This window comes from Vigna unguiculata, chromosome 7 (assembly GCF_037176805.1).
Source record: "Vigna unguiculata cultivar grain cowpea cultivar isolate G323 ecotype 2 chromosome 7, ASM3717680v1, whole genome shotgun sequence".
NCBI classification, from domain to species: Eukaryota; Viridiplantae; Streptophyta; class Magnoliopsida; order Fabales; family Fabaceae; genus Vigna; species Vigna unguiculata.
Window position 1 is genome coordinate 41,545,255 of NC_140798.1, and position 23,866 is coordinate 41,569,120.

Below are 23,866 nucleotides of genomic sequence, written 5' to 3' on the forward strand. Positions count from 1 at the left end.
GTCAGGTAGAAACACAACTATGAATTAGGGTAAGTTAGTATATCTAAAAAGGAACAAAATTGATGAACAAATTAAATATTAATATAGACAACAAATCTCAAACAACTCATTCATTTCAGACATCTGGTTAGATCAACTATAAATTTTTACTTCGGAAATATTTGTACATTGAATTGGACTTACACAATTTGTGCACTGAGAGATAAATCTCTTAGCACGATTTGAGAGCGATCGTGCGGAGAAAAAATGAAGGATGCTTCAATATTCCCATATAGTTCAGGAAATGAAATAATTTGGGAGATAAAATATGTTTTTACCATTATGTCCCTTCACGTGTGTGTGAGTGTCGAGCAATGGGTGCATAATTGTGTATTGTAAGGAATGGTAGATTTCTATAACATAATCAGTTCCTTATATTTTATATATATATATATATATATATATATATATTAATAATAAGAAGGGTAAAATAGTAATCTTATATTTTAATCCGTCATATCAATCAAATAATTCATAAACTTTACCTACAAAACTACTCACTTTAATCCCTAAATCCCTTCAAATAAACACAAACGCTCAAATTCATCAAAATCTATAAAAATCCATCCCCACATTCTCTCCAAAATCCATCTTTTTAAAGTAACACACCTTAGAGATTATGCACATGTCATATGGATCCCAATAGATTTTCCTTTTAATACTCTAACTTTACCTGACCGCATAATAAGACTTATGTCTATTTCATTTAAAAGGCTTACTCAAACTTTTCCTCAATCTCAAACAATATCATTTACGTCACTTACCAAATTACCAATTTCACCATTCACAACCATCAATCGTTACCAAAACTAAAGCATATACACACAATTGAATCATTCAACTCAACCACTCAATCAAACATTTATCATTCATTTTATTCAAGAATAACAACATATATGAATATATAGTTTTTATTACTTGGCTATGGACAAATTCACATAATCTCTTCTACCTTCAAGTACTTTTATTATCAAAAGAAGTAATATTTGCAATGAAAGCTTAGATTAATTATCTGATAAGACCCTGACAATCTTGATCAAACATAGATTCATTTAGAATTTTTAGTAAACACATACAACCATAATTTCTAAAGGTATTTAAAGAGAACAAAATGTAAATTTACTCCATTTAATAAACTAATTGGGTAATCGTTCCCAAAAGTCCTATAGGCTAATATGGCCTTCAAGCGTGTAAATAAATCAAATTTGTAGAGATGTTAGAGGAAGATAAATGTTTCACTTTTAGAGAAAGAATAAATTTTGTAGAATACAACTCAATTTTACTTATATTTATGCTGAAACTTTTTAATTAATAAAATAATAAGTATATATTTTAAAAAGACTATTTACCATCTGCTGTGTTTTACATAGCCTTACAATAGTATTTCACAATTTTTTTTATAAAATTATAAATTTTAATATATAAATTTTTGTTATATTTTTTTATAAATTAATGCAATTAAATAAAAATTATTATAATTTAAAGTTATACAATAAACTTAGTTTAAATTTGTAAATATTTCAAAATTGAAAACTTTTAAATATACTTTTCAAAACCGTATTTTGTTGTTTAATTGTAAATTTATAATTTTATATAAATTATAAATGTATATAATCATGTATGTACCTTATATATGGTTCATATTTACATAATTATATAATTAATATACTATTTATTATTTCATAATTCTATAATTTATGTAGGCTAATAATTTAATTAATATACAAATTGTATATATTTTATTAAATTAGAAGTATAATGTCATCATGTTTCCACTTCCCATGTAAATATATAAATCTATTTCTTGCCGTGAAAACATTTTTGATGTTTTAGTTCACTTTTATTCCTATTTGAAATTTAACTAAAATGTTATAAAAAATATTATGACATTCTGAAGTGAAACAGGTTTAAATTAAAAAAAAAAATTAAAATAGGGGACAAAATATTGTATTTAAATACTTTTTTCCTCATAAAATAAGCTTTTAATTTTGAATTCTTGAATTGAACAAGCCCTAGTTTTTTCATCAAAAAATGAATCATACAATGAAGGAAAATTAAGACAGACCCTGTTTGGCGATACCCACCAGGGTGATTAACATTGGATTATCAACGCCCTCGTTCTCTCGCATTTATTTTATCAGTCTCCTTCATTGCTTCACATTGCTACTCCTCTTGCAAGTATCTATCGGCGGCAGAACATGAGTCCTACCAAGATTGAACCCGAAGAGGTTGAAGGAGAAATAATCGGTACCACAGATTACTTCTTCGTGAAAGTCGGTGAGGCTGTTCCGTTGAAAAGCTCCGACTTCAGTTTTGACGCAGAAACCCTTCCCTCGCAGGCTATTGCCATCTCTGAGCGCTTTCGTCTCTCTTTTGTGGCTCATTCTTCGGGTAATTTGAAATTCTGAAACTGCCTGTTCACTTAAACACGAACTTTTTTCTGTGTGTGCTCAGATTGAATGCCATTTACTTTTGATTTTTGGGGTTTAGGTTTTTTTGTTGTGAGGACAAAGGACCTTATTGATTCGGCTAACGAGTTTAAGGAGAAGGGTAATGGCTCTCCCGTGGAGCAACTGAGTCTCGTGGATGTTTCTATTGGGAGGATACGTTCATTGACTCTTTCCACAGATAATTTGACACTGGCTGCTGTGACTTCTTCATCCGGAGATATTCAGTTTTACTCTGTTGAAAGCTTTTTGAATAAGGTACATTATTTTGTGACTTTGTTTGGAGATTATTTCATAGTTGGTATGGTATAATCAATGGTTTTAATTTTCTTTAATAAAGTACTTTGCTCATGGACTAATCAACAGCTACTAAGTATAATAATAAGTATCTGAGTTTGTCCGATATTTTAAAATGCTAAATGTGCTAAACCAGTTTAAAATAATTTCTAATACTACTATTGGAGCAGAAGCTAATTAAACTCTTAGCTTGTAAAAAATGCATGCAATAAAAAAGCTAAATGACAATGTGTGAAATAACTCAGGCAATCTTAACCAAGACACATAGACCATCAGTGTTCCTTTTGAACAACTAAACCTTTCCATCACATGTTTGGTCAGTAGACCCTTAGAAATGTCATTAACTACCTTTGCAAACTTGCAAATCTCGTACATGGTAATGGTTTGAGTTGCTGCTATTTTCCTAATCTTTCATTTTAAACTTTTAGATAGTATTTTTTTCTTTCTGAAGTTTTATTTCCTGATGGGTGACTACAGAATGATTTTTCCTTGTTTACTGTTCGCATTCATATTGATTCACCATGGTCATTTCCTATGGTGAAGAACTTGGGGCTTAGATTAGAATGGAGAGGTTAATACATCTGCCAAACTCATCAAATAAGCCTGTTGGAATGTATTTCTCTGTTATATTCCCTATTTCTCACTGCTTAATTGGCTATCTCTGTTACAGAAATCTTTTATTCCCAATTTTTACAATGTTAAAATCTTTACCTTAGATGAGATTTCCACTTTCTCTCTATTCTAATGGTCAAAAGTGCTTGAGGGTATCCTCGATTCTATCCTTTGCCCCCATAGTCTGGTGTAACGGCTCTGGTCTCTTGATCCTTTTAGTGTTTTGTTTGAATCTTATACTTGAATTTAGAGATGATAAAAATCAGTACCTTGTACAACCTTTTGGTTGATATCTACATCAAATATTTCCAAACTTCTATATCACACGTGCATTCATCAAACTTCCTAATTGTGTTATAAATAATTGGTGAATATCAGCCAAAAATAGACAATACTGATAGTAACTAGTCTTTCTGAAACATAAATATTCCCTCCAGTAATGTTTAAGGAGACATTTTTTTTCAATCATTTCCTTCTAATGGTTGTTCTTCTATTACCTACTGTATTATTTTTTAACAACAAATACTTGTCCCACTATGTGAGATCAGTTACATGGATCAAGAGATGCCATTTAACTCAATGACCAAAATTTCAAAATTTTATAACCAGGACATTCTTCTTGAAAGCTTCTTCTAATGCCTTTTTTGCTCTCGGTCTCCTCTCTGTAGGCCTAAAATTTGTATTGTCTACTAGTGTCATTGAGTCCTCTTGTCTTGGGACCTTTTTTGTATGTGTGCAAACTACCTTATAGATTATTTTTTACCATCTTTTCCTCACTTGGTGCCACACCATCTCTCCTCAGACACAATCATTTTCCTTAGCTTGAAATTGGGTTTAAATCAACTTTATAAAAATGACTTGTAAGGTAAGGTTTGCATCTTGTATACTTAATTTGATCATGATATTGAACAATGTGACATTCCAGCACATCTTTCGATGCCAATGATTGAATATCTCAAGCATAGAACTAGCCATATACATGTGATCTAATAGTTATCCAATAGTCGGTCAGAAGACAAATTGAACAATAACCATTGATATAGATTCTAGTGCCGTCTTAAAATTGGCATGATTGTAACTTAAGACCTATAGAACTGTTTTGTAAGATGAAGGTTGTATCTACTTGTATACTATAATTTGTTCATATCTCTAGTTGATGTGAGATCTTCAACAATTTCTTATCATTTCTTGTGTGCATCTTAGAACTCTTATTTTTGTCACTCCCACCTTTTCTCTTGTCCTTAAAAAAAAAGGTATAGATACAAGGAGCATAAAAATATATAAATTGTATGCTTTATATCTTTATTTAAAATACAAATTGTATGCTTGAATTATTTTATACCTAATGAACTTTATTATTTATTCTAATTGTTTAGGAAGTAAAGCAATCCTTTTCCTGTTCACTCGATGATTCAGCCTTGGTCAAGGACATGCGTTGGATAACAACACAAAAAAATTCTTACGTTGTTCTTTCAAATACTGGGAAACTATATCACGGAGAGATTGGTTTTCCACTTAAACAAGTGATGGACAATGTTGATGCTGGTATGCTTCTCAGTTTTTCACTTACCACAAGAATGTTTTTATGTCCCATTGTCCATGTGTTAATGTTTTATATATCAATGTAGAATTTGGATCATCAATAGGTTCACTATGTTATATATCAGTGTGTGAATGTGTTTGTTTATCTGTATTTCATAGTTTTAGTTATTATTTTTTGTTTTACCATTTTGTTTTTCTTTTGTTTTTGTATATTTCATGGTTGGGAGGTAATGAATTAAAATCTGCATTTGGATATGTCTATGTATAGAAGTCTCTCTTCTTGCCCTTTTCTTATGCAATATCTGAATAGAGCAGGGTGTTTGGTGGGCATTGTAATATTCCAATCATATGTCTGGTCCACAACATTTTTTAGTTTATCTTGGCATTGTGAGTTACTTGTTGTAATTTGTTTCTTTGTGAAGTTGATTGGGGTATGAAAGGTTCATTTGTTGCTGTTGCAAGTAAGAGTGTTCTAAGCATTTTATCAGCTGAGTTTGAAGAAAGAGTTTCAATTTCACTCTCCTTTGGATCATGGATTGGTGATTCTGCAGCAAATAAAAGTATAAAAGGTTTGGATTCTTTGGTTCATTGATGTGCGTGTATATATGTATGCATGTATGTGTATATGTATATATTGTGTATTAATTACATTTTTATTTCTGTCTAAAATTTCTTTTTATGCTTGTTAAATTCATTTTTTATTCAAGTAGTTTGTCAAAATGATGTATTATAAAATCTATGAAAAGAAAGACCCATACTTTTGGTCCCTTAAAATTTGTTGTTTTGGGTGTTTGTCCTTATTTAAATTTTTTTTTTTAATCCTTATATAGGTAGGAGGGAAGTAAAACTTTATTTGGATTCTCATATCAATGATTTAGAACATACCTATTCCTAAAAGTACCTAATATCAAGAATTTATTTGAACTTACAAGGGGAATTTCTTTTTGTGGTCATGGTACTAAAACGGGTATTTATTGTTTGAAACATTGAATAACACAACCAGAGACTGAGAGACAAGGAATGTATAAGGAGGAAATTAGAAAGATCATGAGTAAAAAATTGAAGAGAATATTATTTAAATAGGTATTGGAATATAAAAATATGTTAGATATTGAAATTTAATTCAATTTTAACATTATCATTTTCACTATGAAATTTAATTGTCTTGTTGCTTGAATTTATTTGTTGTTTTATAGTGTTGTTTTTATGATGTGCACTGTATAATCTAGTCTTTCTGGAACAATTGTACCAGTTGATTATGTGAAGTGCATTCGACCTGATTCTATTGTAATTGGATGCATTCAAGTTACTGAAGATGGCAAGGAGGAAAATTATCTTGTCCAAGTTATTAGAAGCCGACATGGTGAAATTAATGATGTAAGTGCAAAATCCTTGCAATAAATTTTTTGTTTTTATCATGGATGCGATCTTGACTAATTACTGGAATAGAGATCTTACATTGACTAGAGATTTGACGGACTAATAACTACAATATATAAGTGGAGACAATTCTCATCTTACATGCTGGTTTTGTAGGATTGAGTTACCTGAAAACCATTTTCTAAGATGGTATTTGAGCCTATCCTAGCAAGGTTTGCTAGACTATCCTAATGTCCCACAACCTTTTCTCGGTTTTCTCAATCATACCTTTCATATTTTCTTTCTAGATAAATGTTGAAGGTTAGAATACACGTAAAACAAATATCTAGCTATTTTTTGGATCTATTTTGTTTCTCTTCAAAGAATAATGAATGAAGGAGTATTCACTCCAATTCCTCTCATAGCATGAGGAATAATATGGCTGCTCAAAAAGCATTAAGGCAAGCTTTTTCACTACCTATATGAATGCATTTCAAAAATATCCAAGATGTTGGAGAAGTATCTCAAAAAGGTTAAATTAAATAAAGAAGTTGGGCAATTTTTGGATATGTATCTTTAGAAGCATTGGTATCTAAGACAGGTATGATGCCAATACTTTTCCATTTTTTGAGTATCTGGACTTCATAAGCGAATTCTGGGGTACCCTAAGAAAGTTGCAGCTGTTTGTTTTCATGTAGCATTAGATTCTAAATTTGTATTTTCTCGTGCAGAAATGTTCTGAATTAGTTATTCAATCCTTCTATGATATATGCCAAGGGTTAATTGATGATATTGTACCAGTGGGAAGCGGGCCTTACCTTTCATTGGTGTACATAAACCAATGGTAAATCTTCTGCATTTCTTTACTGATGTTTCCTGATCCATTTTTAGTTTGTTTTCTGCCTTTTCTTGTTTCTGTTTCTTATATGGTTTCTATTTGTTTGGTTTGGTACATGTATCCTGAGATAGATAGTCTCTGCAGCATGCTTTAGGCTTAAAGTTCAAAGCCAAATCTAAATCGGTTTTTGAACCCAATACCAATCATTCGTTATTTGCTGTATGACTTATTAGTTATTTGTCTGTATTTTCTTCATATTCCATTGCAAGCTATAAAACTTTGGGTCTTCTTAGATTGTAACCTAGTCATTCTTTAAGACTCTAAGCATGCCTCATGGTAAGAATATTTTGGTTGTCTTTTTGTTTGTTGCATCTCTAAAACTTGTTACTGATAATTAATATCACTCTTTACATTCCTTGAATTTTGTTAAATTTCCCTACTGAGCAACCTGGGAATGCGAGCTAACTTATAGCTTTTTTTTTTTTTTAATAACAGCCAACTTGCAATCAATTCCAACTTGAAGAATACAGATCAGCACATTGTATTACTTGGTTGGTCAGCAGATGATGACAAGAGTGAAGTTGCAATTGTTGATATTGAACGAGATAAATGGGTTCCAAGAATTGAACTTCAAGGTACTTCACGATTGCAAACAATAGTTGTAATATAACATTATGATGTCATTTGTAATATAACAAAGAAGGAAGGAGTTTGGAGGAAATGGTTACTGCATTAAAGGAAACACCAAAACAGAATTGAGAATGCCAATCACTGGGAAAGTACAACATTAAAATGATAACAATGCACTCCATGGTTACTTCCAATAAAAACCTTTTATCTGTGGATTTCTTGATAAAAATTGTTAGGAAAGGAGAAAACATCATTGGATCAAACATCACTTGGGGAACACACCCTTAAAAGCTAGATGTTTTAGGGGGAGAACCAAATGCATAAATACTCCAAGGGGGTAGAACCAAACAATCAAGCACTTCACTAAGCGTGTCATACAACATGATGTGAAACTTAAGCACTTCACCACACCCAAGTTCCTATCACAACTTTCAAATCCCTCAGCAAGTCTTATGGTGGGATCAACTTTAAAAGTCAGGTGTATAGCCAAAGAGTTTTTCATTGAATATTACTTTGAGTTCTGAAGCAACTTGTTGTAAGAAAGGGGTTTAGATTTTTACGGTAGAAGTTTTAGAGACACAAGGTGCACTGGTGGTTCGTCAGGCAGATAAATGCATTTGTCAGTGGTATTGCTTTGAACTCTTAAAATGTTTTATGTTAGAGATTAAGTTGCAACTTCCAGATTTTCTTTAATGTGTATTTGGGCAGAGAATTTCGGTGAAGGGAATAATGGTGAATAAGTACTTGGGGGCTGTGGCATTCAGCAACATCACGGGGTTGAAATTTGGGAAAAGATTTTTGAACCCAGAAGGTGTGCTGGACGAGCAAGGTGGAATTCAACAGCACACATCTCTTGGCTACACGGTATGTTCCCTCTAGAAGAAGGGGCTTTTGCCAACCATTGATCTAGGCCTGATAGTCCCACCAGATTGCACCAACTCTCTCTTGCCAATGGTTTTAGGTTTCCCCAACCGACGGGGAGCTTGTTATGTATTTACCTCAAGAGCAAGTTTTTTACGAAAGCTTCTGTTCTGATGGTATATAAGAAGAGACTGTTCCAGCTTACCTAGTTTGAAAACAGAAATGTTTTCCAGATGAATTGTTTTGAAATTTATGGAAGGGGTTCACTTTTTCTGGATAATTTAATCCAGAGTTATCAACCATATTTACTATGATTGTATGATCCAGAATACAATTTTGGATTTTGGATCAAAAACCTAACTTAGAAAATAACACAAAAAAGGGGCATCACGTTAGAGATGTCAAAATGGGTTTCAACCCGTGAGCCAACCCGGCTCACCACGGGTTTGAGCCGGGTTGGGTTGAGAAAAATTCAACTTTTTCAAAAGTGGGTTGAACTCAGTTCGGCTCACTTAACCTACGGGTTAAACGGGTTCGAGCCGGGTTGAAGGTGGGTTGGCCCACTTAACCCACCAACATTTTTTTACAATTTTTTTAATTTTTTTTAATTTTTTTAAACTTTTTTTTTTTAAATTTTTTAATAATTATTTACTACTCCTATTATATTTGTTCACAATTTCATATTTTTAAATGCTACAATGTTGCTTAATTATATTTGAATAGTTTGAATGTTTAATTAATTTGATTGTCAAGTTATATATGTTGATACTTTAATCTTTAACTATAATCTTTATAGTAAATTACTCAAGTAACCGTCTTATAAAATATTTTTTCTAAATTAGCATGAAAAAAATGTATAGTTTTTTTATTTATATTTTGTTGAATAGCATGACAGAAAATTTGTAATATTAGATATGCTTTCTTAGACTATATGGATACTTTCTTGGAAATAATTCTTCATATATTGGTGGTGAGCATGATCAAAACATTGGTTCTTGATTTTACTATGATTGTCATCTCATGGGTTAATTATAAATTTATTTAAATATTTGAATACTAATAAATAAATAAATAAATAAATAAGTTTTTTAGGTGGGTTGGTGAGCCAACCCACTTAACCCACCAACCCGTGGTAGGTTGAGCCGGGTTACAAAATTTCTGGCTCACCATAAAGTGAGCCGGGTTGGGTTCACTCATTTTCAACCCGGCTCGTGGTGAGCCAACCCGTGTGAGCCGGGTTGGCTCACTTTGACATGTCTAACCACGGTCATTTTAAAATGATGGGGGTGCTACAAGAAAGTATGGTGGTACATGAAGAAACAACCTTAATATTTTGGATCTCAGGTTTTGTGGCTCATCTGAAGCTAATCTTTGGTTCCCACAGTAGTTTGGATGGGAAAACTTCGAATCTTCTATATCTTTTCACCTATTATCCAATATAAATAAGGAGCGAACATTCCTGATTTTCCATATATTAAATGAGTTCTTGCAATTTTTTTTTAAAAATATGTTGTACTTCAAAATATTCTGAGGAAATATGTCTTTGCTTAACAAATATATATATATATATATATATGTATATATATGTATGTATATATATATATATATGTTTGTATGTATGTATTCATTTTATTGATTTGCATTATGGCGATTGTATCTTGATATTTTTTATTTTACTCGATGCTAATTAAATTTCATCAGTTCGTCGCATATAATGGGTTTGATTTACTCATAGAGTAGTGTTCATTATCAGGATTGAGATGGGTAAATGTTTACCATTTGATTTTGTACAAATGCTTATATCTGGAATGGACTAATCACTCTTTGAAAATGGTGTATATTCCTTTGCACTTACGTAAGTTTGTATATTCACTTTTTTACCAGAAAATGGTGATGATAATTTGCTAGTGGGGCTATGCGTTGATAATGTTTCAATCTATCAAAAAGTTGGAGTTCAACTGGGTGTGGAAGAAAGGACAGAGCTTTTACCATTTTGTGTTCTTATATGTCTTACAGTAGAAGGAAAACTTGTCATGTTCCATGTTGCCAGGTAAATTTTGTGAAATTCTCTTTTATTTCCATTCACAAGTATTGGGGTATAGTTTTACTCCTCTAGCTGGTGTTCAGTATATTTCTGTTTTGTGGTTTTTGACTGTTTGATCCTGTGACTAACTTTCTTCATGTGCTTCAAAATTTTCTATCTTCAAAAGTTGAATACATTTTATCTTTAGTCTTGCAGGAAATAAAGATTCACCGGAGATTGATTCTGTTCTTCACAATTATGAAAATACTTCTCTAGAAAACCATCCTGGAGATAAAGGTTGCACTTTTTCCGAGGGATTGCAGAAACAGGAAGATAAGGTGTTTTTGGTTCTTAATTTTAGAATTTAAAATGGAAGAGTTATTCTATTGAATACTTATTGATAGAGTTTTTGTGCAGACTTTTGAGGTTAATGGGAACCTGATGGCCAAGCCCTCTGTCAATCTTCAACAAATAACATGTTCTGATACTAAGGACTCAGAAGTGAAATTAGTGGCAAATTCGCAGAGTCTATTGTCTAATGAACAACAAGTTATTTCTGATGTAGATGCAAACCAAGATACAGGTAATCAAAATCCATTTCGTTCTGGTCAACCACAAAAGATCTTAGGTCAAAAGACTGCAGCTCTTGGAACTAGCATTGGTTCTTTAACAGTGACCAGTCATTCTGCTTCTCCTGGTTTACAAGAAACTAGCATTGGTAATCAAAATCCATTTCGTTCAGGTGAACCACAAATGATCTTAGGTCAAAAGACTGCAACCCTTGGAACTAGCCTTGGTTCTTTAACAATGAACAGTCATTCTGCTTCTCCTGGTTTACAAGAAACTAGCGTTGGTAATCAAAATCCATTTCGTTCAGGTGAACCACAAAAGATCTTAGGTCAAAAGACTGCATCCCTTGGAACTAGCATTGGTTCTTTAACAATGAACAGTCATTCTGCTTCTCCTGGTTTACAAGAAACTACTGAGAAGACCAGGGAGCTGTGGACTGCAAATAGCTCACAGGACTCGCAGAAAGCTTCAAATCTATTGCCTGGTCAAAAATTTTCATTCCCAAAAGAGTCAGATGTGTCTTCAGTTTCAGCTTCTAGCCACGCTGATGGTGTGGGTTTTCAAGATAAAAAGTATACCGTGGGTGCCACAAATGTGTCTGGGATTATAGGTGGAAAGCCCTTTGTTGTACAGGATATGAATAAATCTCCAGCCATCAATTCCACCAGTAGGTTAGTTCAGAACAGGGGACAACTATCTCCTTTAGTACCTGGAAACATGCAACCAGCGTTGAATAGCAGTTCACGTTTGTCATCTGACAGTAATACTGCAGCTATGAAGTCTTCTGCTACAAAGTTCCTTCCTTCAAATGAGCAGCATGGAGCTTCATCTAAGCTTGGGATATCCAGTTCTGATTTATCCAAACAGTTTGGCAATGTACTATTTCTGGAAATCTTTCATAATTTCAACATATAAATGGTAGATCTTGTGCCTCTAAGAAGGCATTAATGATGAGGATATATTACTTTCTTATTTTATCTAGTTATTTATGCTGTAAGGAGGAAGTCCTGATTGTCCTGTAATGTATTTTTCTTCTCTGCTACTAAATTCTGCACGGAGTTCTAATTATCCTGCCCCTTTGTTCCTTTCTTTCTGCCAGATTAATGAGATGACTAAAGAATTGGATCTACTTTTGAGATCAATAGAAGTGGCTGGTGGGTTCAAAGATGCTTGCACAAGGTCACTACAAAGTTCAATTGAAGAAGTGGAGCTAGGCATGGATGCTTTGTCTAAAAAATGCAAATTATTAATGGTGATGTTTCCAATGATATTTTAATCATGTTTAGTTTCTATTAAAATTTTAGGCGTCTTCAACAGAGTTCCATGATGTCTTGCAGTTCCTGTGGCTAATTTTACCTTGTGGGATGCAACTTTTGTTTGTGTTTATCTCTTAGAACTTTTTCTATTGGAATCTCAATAATTGAAGTAACAAAGTCAGGCAATTTGTTTTCTCCTAGAAAATGACAATTCTTAGAAATTGGCCTTTAGGGTCTTTTTCAATCCCACTAAGTAGCTTGTAAAATAAAAAATTGTCGAAGTTTTATGAACTATTTAAGTGACATCTCTAGTTGGTGAGTGACTAAAGACAGGCTAGTGTCCAAAATTAAGGTGACTTAGCAACACTCCCCCTTATGTCTCGGACTACCAACCTGGAGCGTGGCCAATGCAAGTGAAGTCAACAATAGATCAAGGGTTACCACAATTCAGGCAGTTTTCCAACAACGTTCTTTATTCTATTCTGTATAGGAGAATTTGGATTCTTGACCTTCCTAATAGTTTATTATAGTATCCTTTTTCATTTCTTAACTCATTCTCCCAATAAAGCAAAAGTTTCCTTTGATAAATTTATTAGGATATCCAAAACTCCTAAAGTGAATTCTTGTATGGACTGCATTACCAAATAGGATCATATAAATGGTTTTCTGCAGTATCAAAACCTAAAATTGACATTTACCCCAATATTTGTGTTATGTGTGTGATCAACTTAATTAATTTTAACCATGTATTCTAGTTATCATATAGTGCCAAAATACATTGTGGAGACAATACTCTGATGTCTTCATAAATGTGGAGGAATTGAATAACATTCTTGTGTGCTGCTCAGCTCAGGGTATTTTTCAGGAGTTTCCCGTTTTGGTTTGTAGAGGGAATGGACCACTAATGTCCAGTTCTATCGTTTGAATGTTTTCTAATTTCTTTTACATTAGTTTCTGGTGGAGGAAACTCGTCTACACAAAACTGGTTTGTGAGGTCAATGCATGATAATAGTTTTTCAAGCTATATCTCTAGTCAATGTATGATAATAGTTTTTTCAAATAGTCTTTGGAAACTACTAATGGTTATCTATCTTTTGTAACCTATTTGGTGACCTACAAACTTGTCCTTTTTGTTCTTTTTGTTTTTTTGAAACTTTGATTTAGTTATTCCTTGACTTTTTTCCATATTTCTTTTTTCTTTTCTGGAGATGTTGGTTTGTTATATTTGCAAAGACCGACTTTTACAGCTATAAAACAGGCTGAATTTATATTTGCCTATGCTATGCAGCTGTGATGTCTCAATTTGTTCTAGATATACTTAAGCACCTCAAATGTTCCCAGAATTTTATTTTATTTTCCTGCTTACTATTTTTATCTCTCTTTTTGTCCTACGTTTCATTAGCTTTAGGCCTAAATAGGTGTTTCATCATCTCTCTTACCATTCATTTTTTTTTTTACTTCCATAGTGTATTTTTTTATCTAGAGTGTACTGAACTTTTCACAGGTTATTATTGGATTATAATTGTTAACTGATTATTGTTTATGCCTTTTATGTATGTATTATAATTCAGATTTTATTTTAATGTCATTACTACACATGCGTGTCTGTTTGTGTATCAGTTATCCTAATTATTCTAATAGTCAAAATTTGGCCCCTTAACTTTTCAGTCCCAAGTGGATGAACATAACGAGGAAGTTCATTATCTTCTTAACAAGACAATACGAGGTAATCTTTATCAGTCTATCCATGAAATTTTTTTCATGGAATTGTTAACAAATTTAACTGTTTGGTGATATCAGTCCAGTAATCTTAGTGTATCTATGTATATATAATAAAAAATAAAAATATTTTATTGCAAAATGGTGAGTGATTTGTCTAGAATTTTTTTTACTGGTGTATCTGGTAAAATAACAAATACAATATCCTTTTTCCAAAAGATTCCATCTATGCTAAATTATACTTTTGGTCCATGTAAAATACAGTCGTTTTTAACAGGCTTCTGGAAATCATTACTTTCACCATTGGACCTTTAAAAGTTTTCCATCCAGTCTTCAAAGGAGGCTGAATTATCTAAAGATTTGTGCCTTGTCAAAATAGTTGAGGGTTCAGTCTGATCTGTACTCAAATGTAAATTAATACAATAAAATTTGGTCAACATATTTTAAATTCTTTATTTTGCAGGGGCTCAGTCTCTTGCTTTATCTTTTGAACAAAGTAAAACAATATTCTTTGTTAGAAAAATTATATTCTGTCACGAGTCAGTGATATCCCAATTTTATTGTTACATGTATTATTTCTTTTTGTGGTCAAAATGACATAAGACATTTTCTCCGTTCTGCCTTAGTGGTTATCTGTTTGGATTACAGTTATGGCAAGAAAAATATATTTGGAGGGCATATATAAGCAAGCTTCTGATACCCGATATTGGGATCTATGGAATAGGCAAAAGTTGAATTCAGAACTTGAGCTAAAACGACAGCATATATTGAGTCTGAATCAGGTATTATGGGTTATAATTTGCCAATTGAGCTAATACGACAGCATATATTGTGATATATGTTTTAACAAGTTTATCTCAATCCTTATTCCAGGATTTGACTAATCAGTTAATTGAATTGGAGAGGCATTTCAATGCCCTTGAACTGAATAAATTCAGTCAAAATGGTGGCCGGTGCATGGGTCATGGACCTTCCCAAAATAGATATGGACCTTCGAGGTATAATAACTTGTAATAAATTTTACAATGTAACTCTTAAGATGTTCATGCAATTTGAATGTGTAGATGTGGTCAGATCATTTGTCTTGTTGCCATTAAGTAATCTGTACTACTGACTGATCACTTACTAATTGGAAGAGATACTACTCTTGATAGCAGAACTGATAGGCTTGTTAATAGACATAATTTGCAAGTATATACAAGAAAGGAAAAGCGATTTTTTTAGTTAAGCGATTTTATCAGCATCATTTCAAAAAATTACTCTCGTCCACATGGACAATTAGGTAAACACACTTCCAAGGGGACGTATGACTATAAAACATTGAATGATTTGCTTCTCTGTGATGCCACAATATAAAAGTCAACATTAGTTTGTGCCTTTTTCAATCTGAAACACCTGCACTGTTAATTTACCTCGCTTTTGTATTTTCCTTGTCCAGCACACTAATGTTACTTGATGTCTCCCTATTTGTCCTCTTTGTTACATTTGCTTATTTTTCTGATACTTTACTACTCAGCACAAGTTGAGCACCATCACCAGGAAGATCCAAAATCCACCCCCAAACCATATGGCACACGTAATCCTTGTTGAAAGACCATTCCTTAGCTCTTGTTTATCTGAGAGTTAGATTTGAATTTAGCTCCTCTGGGAATTTTATATATGGCTTGTCTAGCAGTCTTCTTTTTGTGGATTTGGAGAGATTGAAGGCTGTTGCATTGCATTAATAATAGATTTTCATTTCTGGTTGGTTTCTCTTTTGTCGATGAAGTCTCCTCTGTGTCTAACTGGACTTTAGTTTCCTCCCCTTTGCAGATATGTACAGTCATTGCATAGTTTACATAGTGCAATCAATTCACAGCTTGTAGCTGCAGAAAATCTCTCTGATTGCCTTTCAAAACAAATGTCAGCGTTGAGTTTAAGGTCTCAAACTGAGGAAAGAAAGAATTTGAAGGAGCTACTTGAAACAATAGGAATTCCATATGAGGCAGCTTTTGGCTCACCAGACACGAAATGTTTTATGAAGACTCCTCCTAGTAAGAAGACTCTGTTTTCTGATTTGACAGTTAATAAAGATCAATCTAGGAGAAATCAAACCAGTGCAGTGAAGAGTTCTGAACCAGAAACAGCCAGGAGGAGAAGAGACTCACTTGACCGGGTATTGATGTGTTAGTTGCTTATGGATTACTTCAGTTTTAGTCATACCAATATGCTACAATTAAGCAAACTGATTTGTTTGTGCTGTTCAGTCGGTTGTTTGAAAAAGATTGTGATAATATATTTCTATTTTTTGTCTGCTTCTGTTGATTATCATAAGCCAATGGAATCTTGAGGTTGATTATAATAAGCATGTTCTAAATATTTCTGCTAGTAAATTTGTATTTTCGTGCGTACATTTTTATCTGAAACAGTCCATCTGTCTAGTAATTTGAAGGAGAGCACTATTCATTTGCATGAACTGGAGTGTTTGAGGGGTGAAATAAAAATACTGCTTGGAGAAAATAGTGGTGGGAAATGTAACATGTGTAAGGACCCTAGAAATTATCTTAGGTATGATTAGGATCTTTAGGGTCCTTATGTAGTTGTTCTGGTATATTGCTTCGATTAATGATTGTGACTTGTGACTTCTACCAATTTTGGTGCAGAGTTGGACCTGTTTTGAACCTCCTAAGACCACCGTTAAGAGGATGCTACTGCAAGAACTTCAGAAACTTAATAGAAAAGAATCATTATATTCAATGAATAAAGAAAAAAAAGTTACCACGTTAGAGGGATCTGCTCCTCGTCAGACAGATGCTAGCATTCCTTCAATTGTATTCCCTTCTTCTAAAATGAAAGGTGAGCTGCAATCAATTTTTTCTCTGGTTGATAACTTATGGTTTAAGTTTCTGACTTATATTTTTTATGAATATACTTGCAGCAAACATTCTAAATTCTCATCTTGAACTTGAAGAGCTGTCGGAAAAATCAAAGGCATTTATACCTGCTGACAGCCTCCGAGCACCCAATCAAGTTTCAGAGTCTACATCTAGTCTTTTGCCAAAAAGTAATGCTTTATTCATACCCCCACAGTCTGCATTCCATTTGTCACCAACAATGGTGCATGGTTATTCCACAGAGACTAAAGATTTGGCTGCTGAAAAGTCAGCTGTTCAAAAGTTTGATTTTGCTTCAAATAATGAAAGTAAGCCTACCCTGCATTGGAAAATCGCTCAAAAATCATCAATGCCTACCTATTCAAACACAGAAACACCTTCAATGCAGACTATATCCAGTGAAAGGCCCATTACAAATAGTAAAATGACTATTCCTACGAGTTCCACAACCGTAGACAAACCTTCTAGTGCGTTTACTCCCGAGACTTTGAGAAAAGTCTTCCCGTCATCTGAGACACAGTCATCTACTATTTCTGCATCATCACCCTTCCTGGGAAAAGTTACTGACTTCCACGTTGATAAAAGCTTGCCCAAGGTAAATGTTCCTGCAGTCCCCACATTTGGTGGTTCATTTAAATTTGGGTCATCTTCGACTGCTAAGACATCATCCTCCCCACCATCATCATCTGTATCATCTGCAGCAGTGCCTCCAGTAGCAGTGTCAGCGACATCGAACATCTTGACTAGTTTGAACACCAATACGGATTCAAATCATGCCATGTCATCATCTTCGTCACCTTTTCTTCACTTTTCTAATCAGAAACCTAAAGACACAGTGACATCGCTATCTAACCCCCCTGGCTTCAAGTCTTCCTTAGGGTCACTTAAGTCAGAGACTCAACCAGCTTCCGTACCTAAATCAGATATTCAACCAGTTGCTGTGTCTAATTCAAAGACTGATCCAGACGCTGCTGCAGAAGTAGTCACTAGACCGAATGAACCCGTAAATAATGCATCTGAATTGAAGCTTGAACCTACAACGAAATTCAGTCCTTCCATCGATCAATCTTCCTCCAACAATATAACAAGTTTTGATCTCAATGCTATCCCAGTTTCTCAAGCTGCACGACCTTCTGATGCTCCCTTGCAGTTTTCAACTTCTTTCCTTTCTTCTGCTAGTGCTTCAAGTGGAAAAAATGAGGGTTTGGAAGTTGGAATTTCACATGAGGATGAGATGGAGGAAGAAGCTCCTGAGACAAGTAACAACACTGCTGAACTTAATTTGGGAAGCTTTGGCGGGTTTGGGATTAGCTCAAGCCCAAACCCATCAATGCCTAAGTCAAATCCTTTTGGGGGTTCATTTAATACTGTAGCGACTAGCTTATCAAGCTCTACCGTTCCATTCTCTGTTCCTAGTGGAGAGTTGTTTAAACCAGCATCTTTTACTTTCTCAAACCCTCAGTCATCTGCCCAAACCCAGACAACAAATCCTGGTGCATTCTCTGGTGGCTTCAATGCTGTTGCAGCTGTTCCTGGTCAAGCTCCTCCTAGTGGGTTTGGTAAGCCAGCACAAATTGGATCAGGGCAACAGGTTCTTGGATCAGTACTCGGTGGTTTTGGACAATCAAGACAGCTTGGTAGTGGTTTACCTGGAAGTGGTTTTTCCCCTCCCAGTGGTTTTGGTGGTGGATTTGCTGGAAATAGTTCTACTAGTGCCTTCTCAAACACTGCCATTGGTGGAGGGTTTGCTGGCATGGCATCAACAGGTAGAGGGTTTGCTGGAGTTCCATCCACTGGTAGTGGATTTTCTGGTGGTGGATTTGCCGGTGCTGCTGCTGCTGCCCCTGGTGTTGGTTTTGGTGCTGTTTCTTCAAATGGAGGATTTGCTGGAGGATTTGGTGGAGCTGGTTCAGGTGGTGGTTTTGGAGCATTTAGCAGCCAAGGGAATAATAGTGGATTTGGTGCAGTTGGAGGCAGTAAGCCACCTGAGCTCTTCACACAGATGAGAAGGTAGTCTAAGGGTTATACTGATTGGAATGCTCAAGTAGAATTTATATTGTGAAGCTCCATAAACTAATTACGGCCTAACTCAATATTAACAAACGGGATAATTTTAATTATGAACAATTGTGTTCTAACTTTTCCCTGAGAAATGTATGAAATTTGTGGTCAAGGTTATGGTATGATGTGTTCTGTTTTGAAATGATAACCGAAGGAGAACTTGTTTTTAAAAGTTTAGAATTGAAAATAGTAACAACCTCGATTTAGCTAGTTAAAGCATATTCAATTTGGGATTGATATGTAATAAACAAATGAAACAGTTAAAGTTCATTATGGAGGAATATTTTAGAATTTGGTTTGTGTTGATTTTTGGCTGCCCTTTCAAAATACACAGATTTTAAAATATATTATAAAAATTTGTATATTACTGATATACTACTGTAGTTTTAATACTCAAAAAGAAGACAGCAGCAAACTGAACTCAATATTTTATTGGGCTGAAGCAAAATAGATAAATGGTACGAAAAGATATGTATGTTCTCTTATTTTATTTAAAACAAGTTCAAAGAAAATTGAGAAGGTTACGCTTACAAATTTTAACTCTTGATGTTACCTTTTTATTCATCTTTTATACTTCTTTAAATCCAAATTTCAAATATTTTAAAATTCTTTATTTTTGGTTAAGTTCCATATCTAGTCCTTTATTATAACCACGTTATATTTTTTATTATTAACAATATTAAACTATAAAAACATGTCAAGATTACTTTGTTAAAGTTAAAAATAATATAAAGTAAAAAAAAAAAACACTTCAAAACTGGAAAAATAATATTGAACACTTTAAAAGGTAACTAAAATTAACGTAGTATATAAGTTCAAAAAATGAAAAGCAAAATTTATCTTAGTTGTTTTTACCATAACGTAGACCCAAGCTTAATGTAGAAAATATCCTTCTTTTTTAATTATAAGCTTCTTTTTTTTGAATTTGAGATTTCAACATTATTAAAGTCTTCAGGCTTTTTCTTCATGCACTCCCATGACTGTTACTTGCAGCCTATACTAAAAGTAAAAAGACTTAAATAATCTTTCTTATAGCACCATGTCATTGTAGCTGTCACCGCTGCATCGTCAACTACACCTCATTTCTCCATTGTCAATTGCACTATTTGAGGGAAAGAACAAAAGATAGTGAGTAAAACTGTGGGAAGTTTGTGTCCAGAAAAATTGTTCTGTAATGTATCATATTTATTATAAAAATTTATTTTACAAATCTTGTTTCAGAATACATCTCGTATATTCCAGAAAGTTTGTTTTAGAAAACTTGTTCTGAAAAGCTCATTTTAAAAAGTATCTCACATATTTAAAAAACTTGCTTATGAAATCCTATTCTGGAAATTGTTTTAAAAATTTTAAAAAACTTGTTTCAGCTGAAACCAGTAATCCAAAAGTCACCTTTAAGAAAGCTAAAATGGTTATTTTAAAAATTAAGAGAGTGAAGTAAAAAAATATGGGAGTGCAGGAAGAAAAAGGCATCTCTTGATGGGTCTCTCTTAAACAGATATTTCATGAAAGATAAATTCTTCTTGCAATCCCCATAATTTCATGTGCACTTCCATAAATTTGAAAACTTTAAATTTATCCTTTAAAAGTTCTGAATTGTGTGATTTGATGTAGATAAGAGGGTTTTTGAGAGTTAATATTAAGAATGGTTTCAAGATACATTAATGTGTTTTCGGATTTGCAGAATTGCCTTTCCATGCATTTATTTTTGAGATAGGTGAGATTAGTAATTTTAATAAATGTCATTTTCTCATATAATTTGCGTTCTTTTATTCCATATTTTCATGCTTTATATTTATCCTTCAAGTAAATGGATATACTGGTTCCACAACTAACTCATTCTTCTCTAACTTTTATTCTCCTTCATTCAACTAAGCACTTATTTGTTCTTTTCTCTCATGTTTCTCTGTTATGTTATCCTTTGGTTTTTAATGTTATAACTTCTTTTGCGTGCTTTGTTAAAATTTTATTACAAGGTGTCATTAATTAAGCTTTGTGAAAATAAACTACTTTTCATACCGTTCTGATATATGTATACTCAACGTATTTTTTTTTTATTGAAAATAAACATTTCTCACAACTATTTGAACACATTAATATTTTTTTGGAACATTTTAGATAAAAGTTAGATGATTGTCCAGTTGATGCTTTTTCTGAGTGTTAGACCCTTATTTATCCCGTTAATCATAATCACCTATGAATATCAAATAACTTAAAAGGATAATCTTTTTTATAACCATCACAAATTCTATACATTTCATCACTACATAACATATTTTACCTCTTTGATGAATATTGTCCACATCGCACCATCAATATAAAATCACATCACATCGATTTACTTTTTACAACTACATTTTTTATACAATTTAATTTATAGAATAAAAATTAAACAATTCAATTAAAAACATATAATTCAATTTTATCTACAAATTCAAAATATAAAAAACATATGGAATTAAGTAAAGAAATATGTTTTTAAAATCTCTTTTAAGTTTTTATATTCTAACTTGAGCCAAACCTTTTATTATGAGCAAAAGTTAGCTTGATAAAAAAATATAGTTTGTTATAGAATGTGCACTTTTTGTTGGGTTCTTAGAATTATTTATCTATTTTTCTTTTTAAAATATATTGATGATTATAGATTTTAAAATATTAATATAGTCTATTTTTAATGCTCAATAGAAATCGATATGAAAAATACAATAAAAAATCTGCACTCATTGTTATATCAGTTTTGTTTGAGTGAAATATTTTTCACTTGAGTAAGATTATATCATTTGATAAAAAAAAATCGTATGCAGAAAACTTATTCAACATAAACTAGTTGATTTCTTAAAAAAAATTCAAATCTAATACACTTTCAACATGTTAAACAAGCTTAGATGATCAATTTCCATCTATTCATTTTTATATTTCATGATCCATTTACTTACACCGAATTTGATTAAACAAAGTTTAATATACACTTATATTCTCATAAACGTTTAAAAACAAAAAAGAATATCAATGAAACAAGAGAAAAATAAAAACATTTTCTCAAGATTCAAAACTTCATTCAATAACATACATGGAATGCAATGAAAATATATTGTAAAGATGGTATAATATTTATAAAATGAAATTTGAATAACTAATTTTTTTTAAATATTTTGTTAAGTTATTGAGTGTTGGGAAACCTCCGAAATCAATTAAGAATATTACTGTCTTTACCCACAAGAATCACACCTATTAACAGATAAATGAAATAAAAACAAGGAACACAAGAATATAACTTGAAAATTTCAAGATCAGAGAAAAATTATGATCACCACATAATAATACTATGTGAAAATTTGTACAACACATAGACTACCTTCCAATATCCTTTGACTCCAAATACACTCACATTATCTAAAGTAAGAATTAAACTCAAATCTCACAACACTCTAAAAAGTATAAAAAAAGTTAAATACAAACTTAAAGTGTGTTTGACTGAAAAAAGAAACATTATGGACTTATAGCTCATTATAAAATTACTAACATTCATCCCTAAATAATCCTAAATGATGTTAAACTTTTCAAAACGTATTATTTTTATCGGTCTTAGCTCAAACATTAACGAATTTAGCTCAATCCGTAGAAGAATTGGCCATGGCTTCATGGACCATCGATACATATAAATATCACTAAATAAGTTTTAAAATATGGTTCCGAAATACTATATAAACAAGAAAGTGATGTGGTAAAGTTATAATTTTTTTGACGAGGGGATAGAGCTGATTATATAAATACTAAATGGAAAACGATATGACAGAAGCTTAAGAGAGTTCAATAATTGGATGAGGTCTGAATAAAGTTCAAATTTTTGCTTACCCGTTTGTTCCTACAGTAAAATGTTTCATTTGTCACATACCATGTTTCCTATCTCATGCATCTACTTTTATTGGTTGCTTCATTCATTCTTGCACTTTCTTGAGTTTTATGCTAAAAGAAAAAAAACTGAATAAAGTATATTTAGATTCTCATAATAGGAAAATGATCTCTCTTTTTTTCTTTTCCTTGTTTGTTTGCGTAGTGCAACATTTTTAACTTTTTTTTTTTCCATAGAATTCTAAGATGGTAACGAAAATCTATCAACATATAGAACGAGAACTAGAGTAAATCTTTGTTTGTTGAGTTGCAGAGGAACTTAATATCTACTATCACCATCCAAAAATGATAAGATGATTTAGTGGCGGAAAGAAAAGAAAATGAGAGAAAGATAGTAGGTTTGACTCCTTAAGCTAATAGTGAAATTTAGAAGAGAGGATAAAAGAAATTGTGAGTTCAATATACAATTTTTAATATATTTTTTCACGCAAAATAAATATACTTTCAGTAATTTAAATATGATCCTAATAAATAAATTTATATTTAATTTAGTCCAACAAAACATTTGAATAACTAACATATGAATATGCTCCTTAATTTAAGGAGTTATGTCTCAATTATCTTATTCTGTGATTATAATTTAATTATATCTGTAAAAAGAAAGAAAAAGTTAGAAAATTATGATAGATTTGTTGGAGAAACTTGAAAGCATGTACGAAAATCTTGTTTAAATTAATTTATATAGCGAGCCCAAATATAATTAAAAGAAAAAAAGAGAGAAAATTGTAGGAGATGAACACTTGCTCTCATCCTGGCCAGATACATATCCATTTTGTCCACTTTCATTTCTATCACTTCACCCATTTTTTTTTCTTTTTCCAATCTCT

The 23,866-nt window shown here is 32.4% G+C and overlaps 1 protein-coding gene across 2 annotated transcripts; it reads left to right on the forward strand.

Moving 5' to 3' along the window:
- Positions 1-2,086: 2,086 nt before the first annotated feature.
- Positions 2,087-19,239, forward strand: LNO1 (Nuclear pore complex protein). 2 transcript variants are annotated; one of them, XM_028078304.2, is made up of 18 exons: positions 2,087-2,430; positions 2,530-2,744; positions 4,772-4,940; positions 5,360-5,506; positions 6,190-6,314; positions 7,028-7,140; positions 7,630-7,769; positions 10,510-10,675; positions 10,857-10,986; positions 11,066-11,231; positions 11,391-12,094; positions 12,318-12,470; positions 14,143-14,200; positions 14,842-14,975; positions 15,067-15,191; positions 16,006-16,348; positions 16,836-17,028; positions 17,111-19,239. In XM_028078304.2, exons 1-18 carry the CDS (start codon positions 2,238-2,240, stop codon positions 19,078-19,080), a joined length of 5,244 nt encoding a protein of 1,747 aa, XP_027934105.1. In that variant the 5' UTR covers positions 2,087-2,237; the 3' UTR covers positions 19,081-19,239. The 2 variants fall into 2 exon arrangements, with proteins under 2 accessions (XP_027934105.1, XP_027934104.1); XM_028078303.2 differs by having other exon boundaries at positions 11,066-12,094.
- The last annotated feature ends 4,627 nt before the right edge of the window (positions 19,240-23,866 follow it).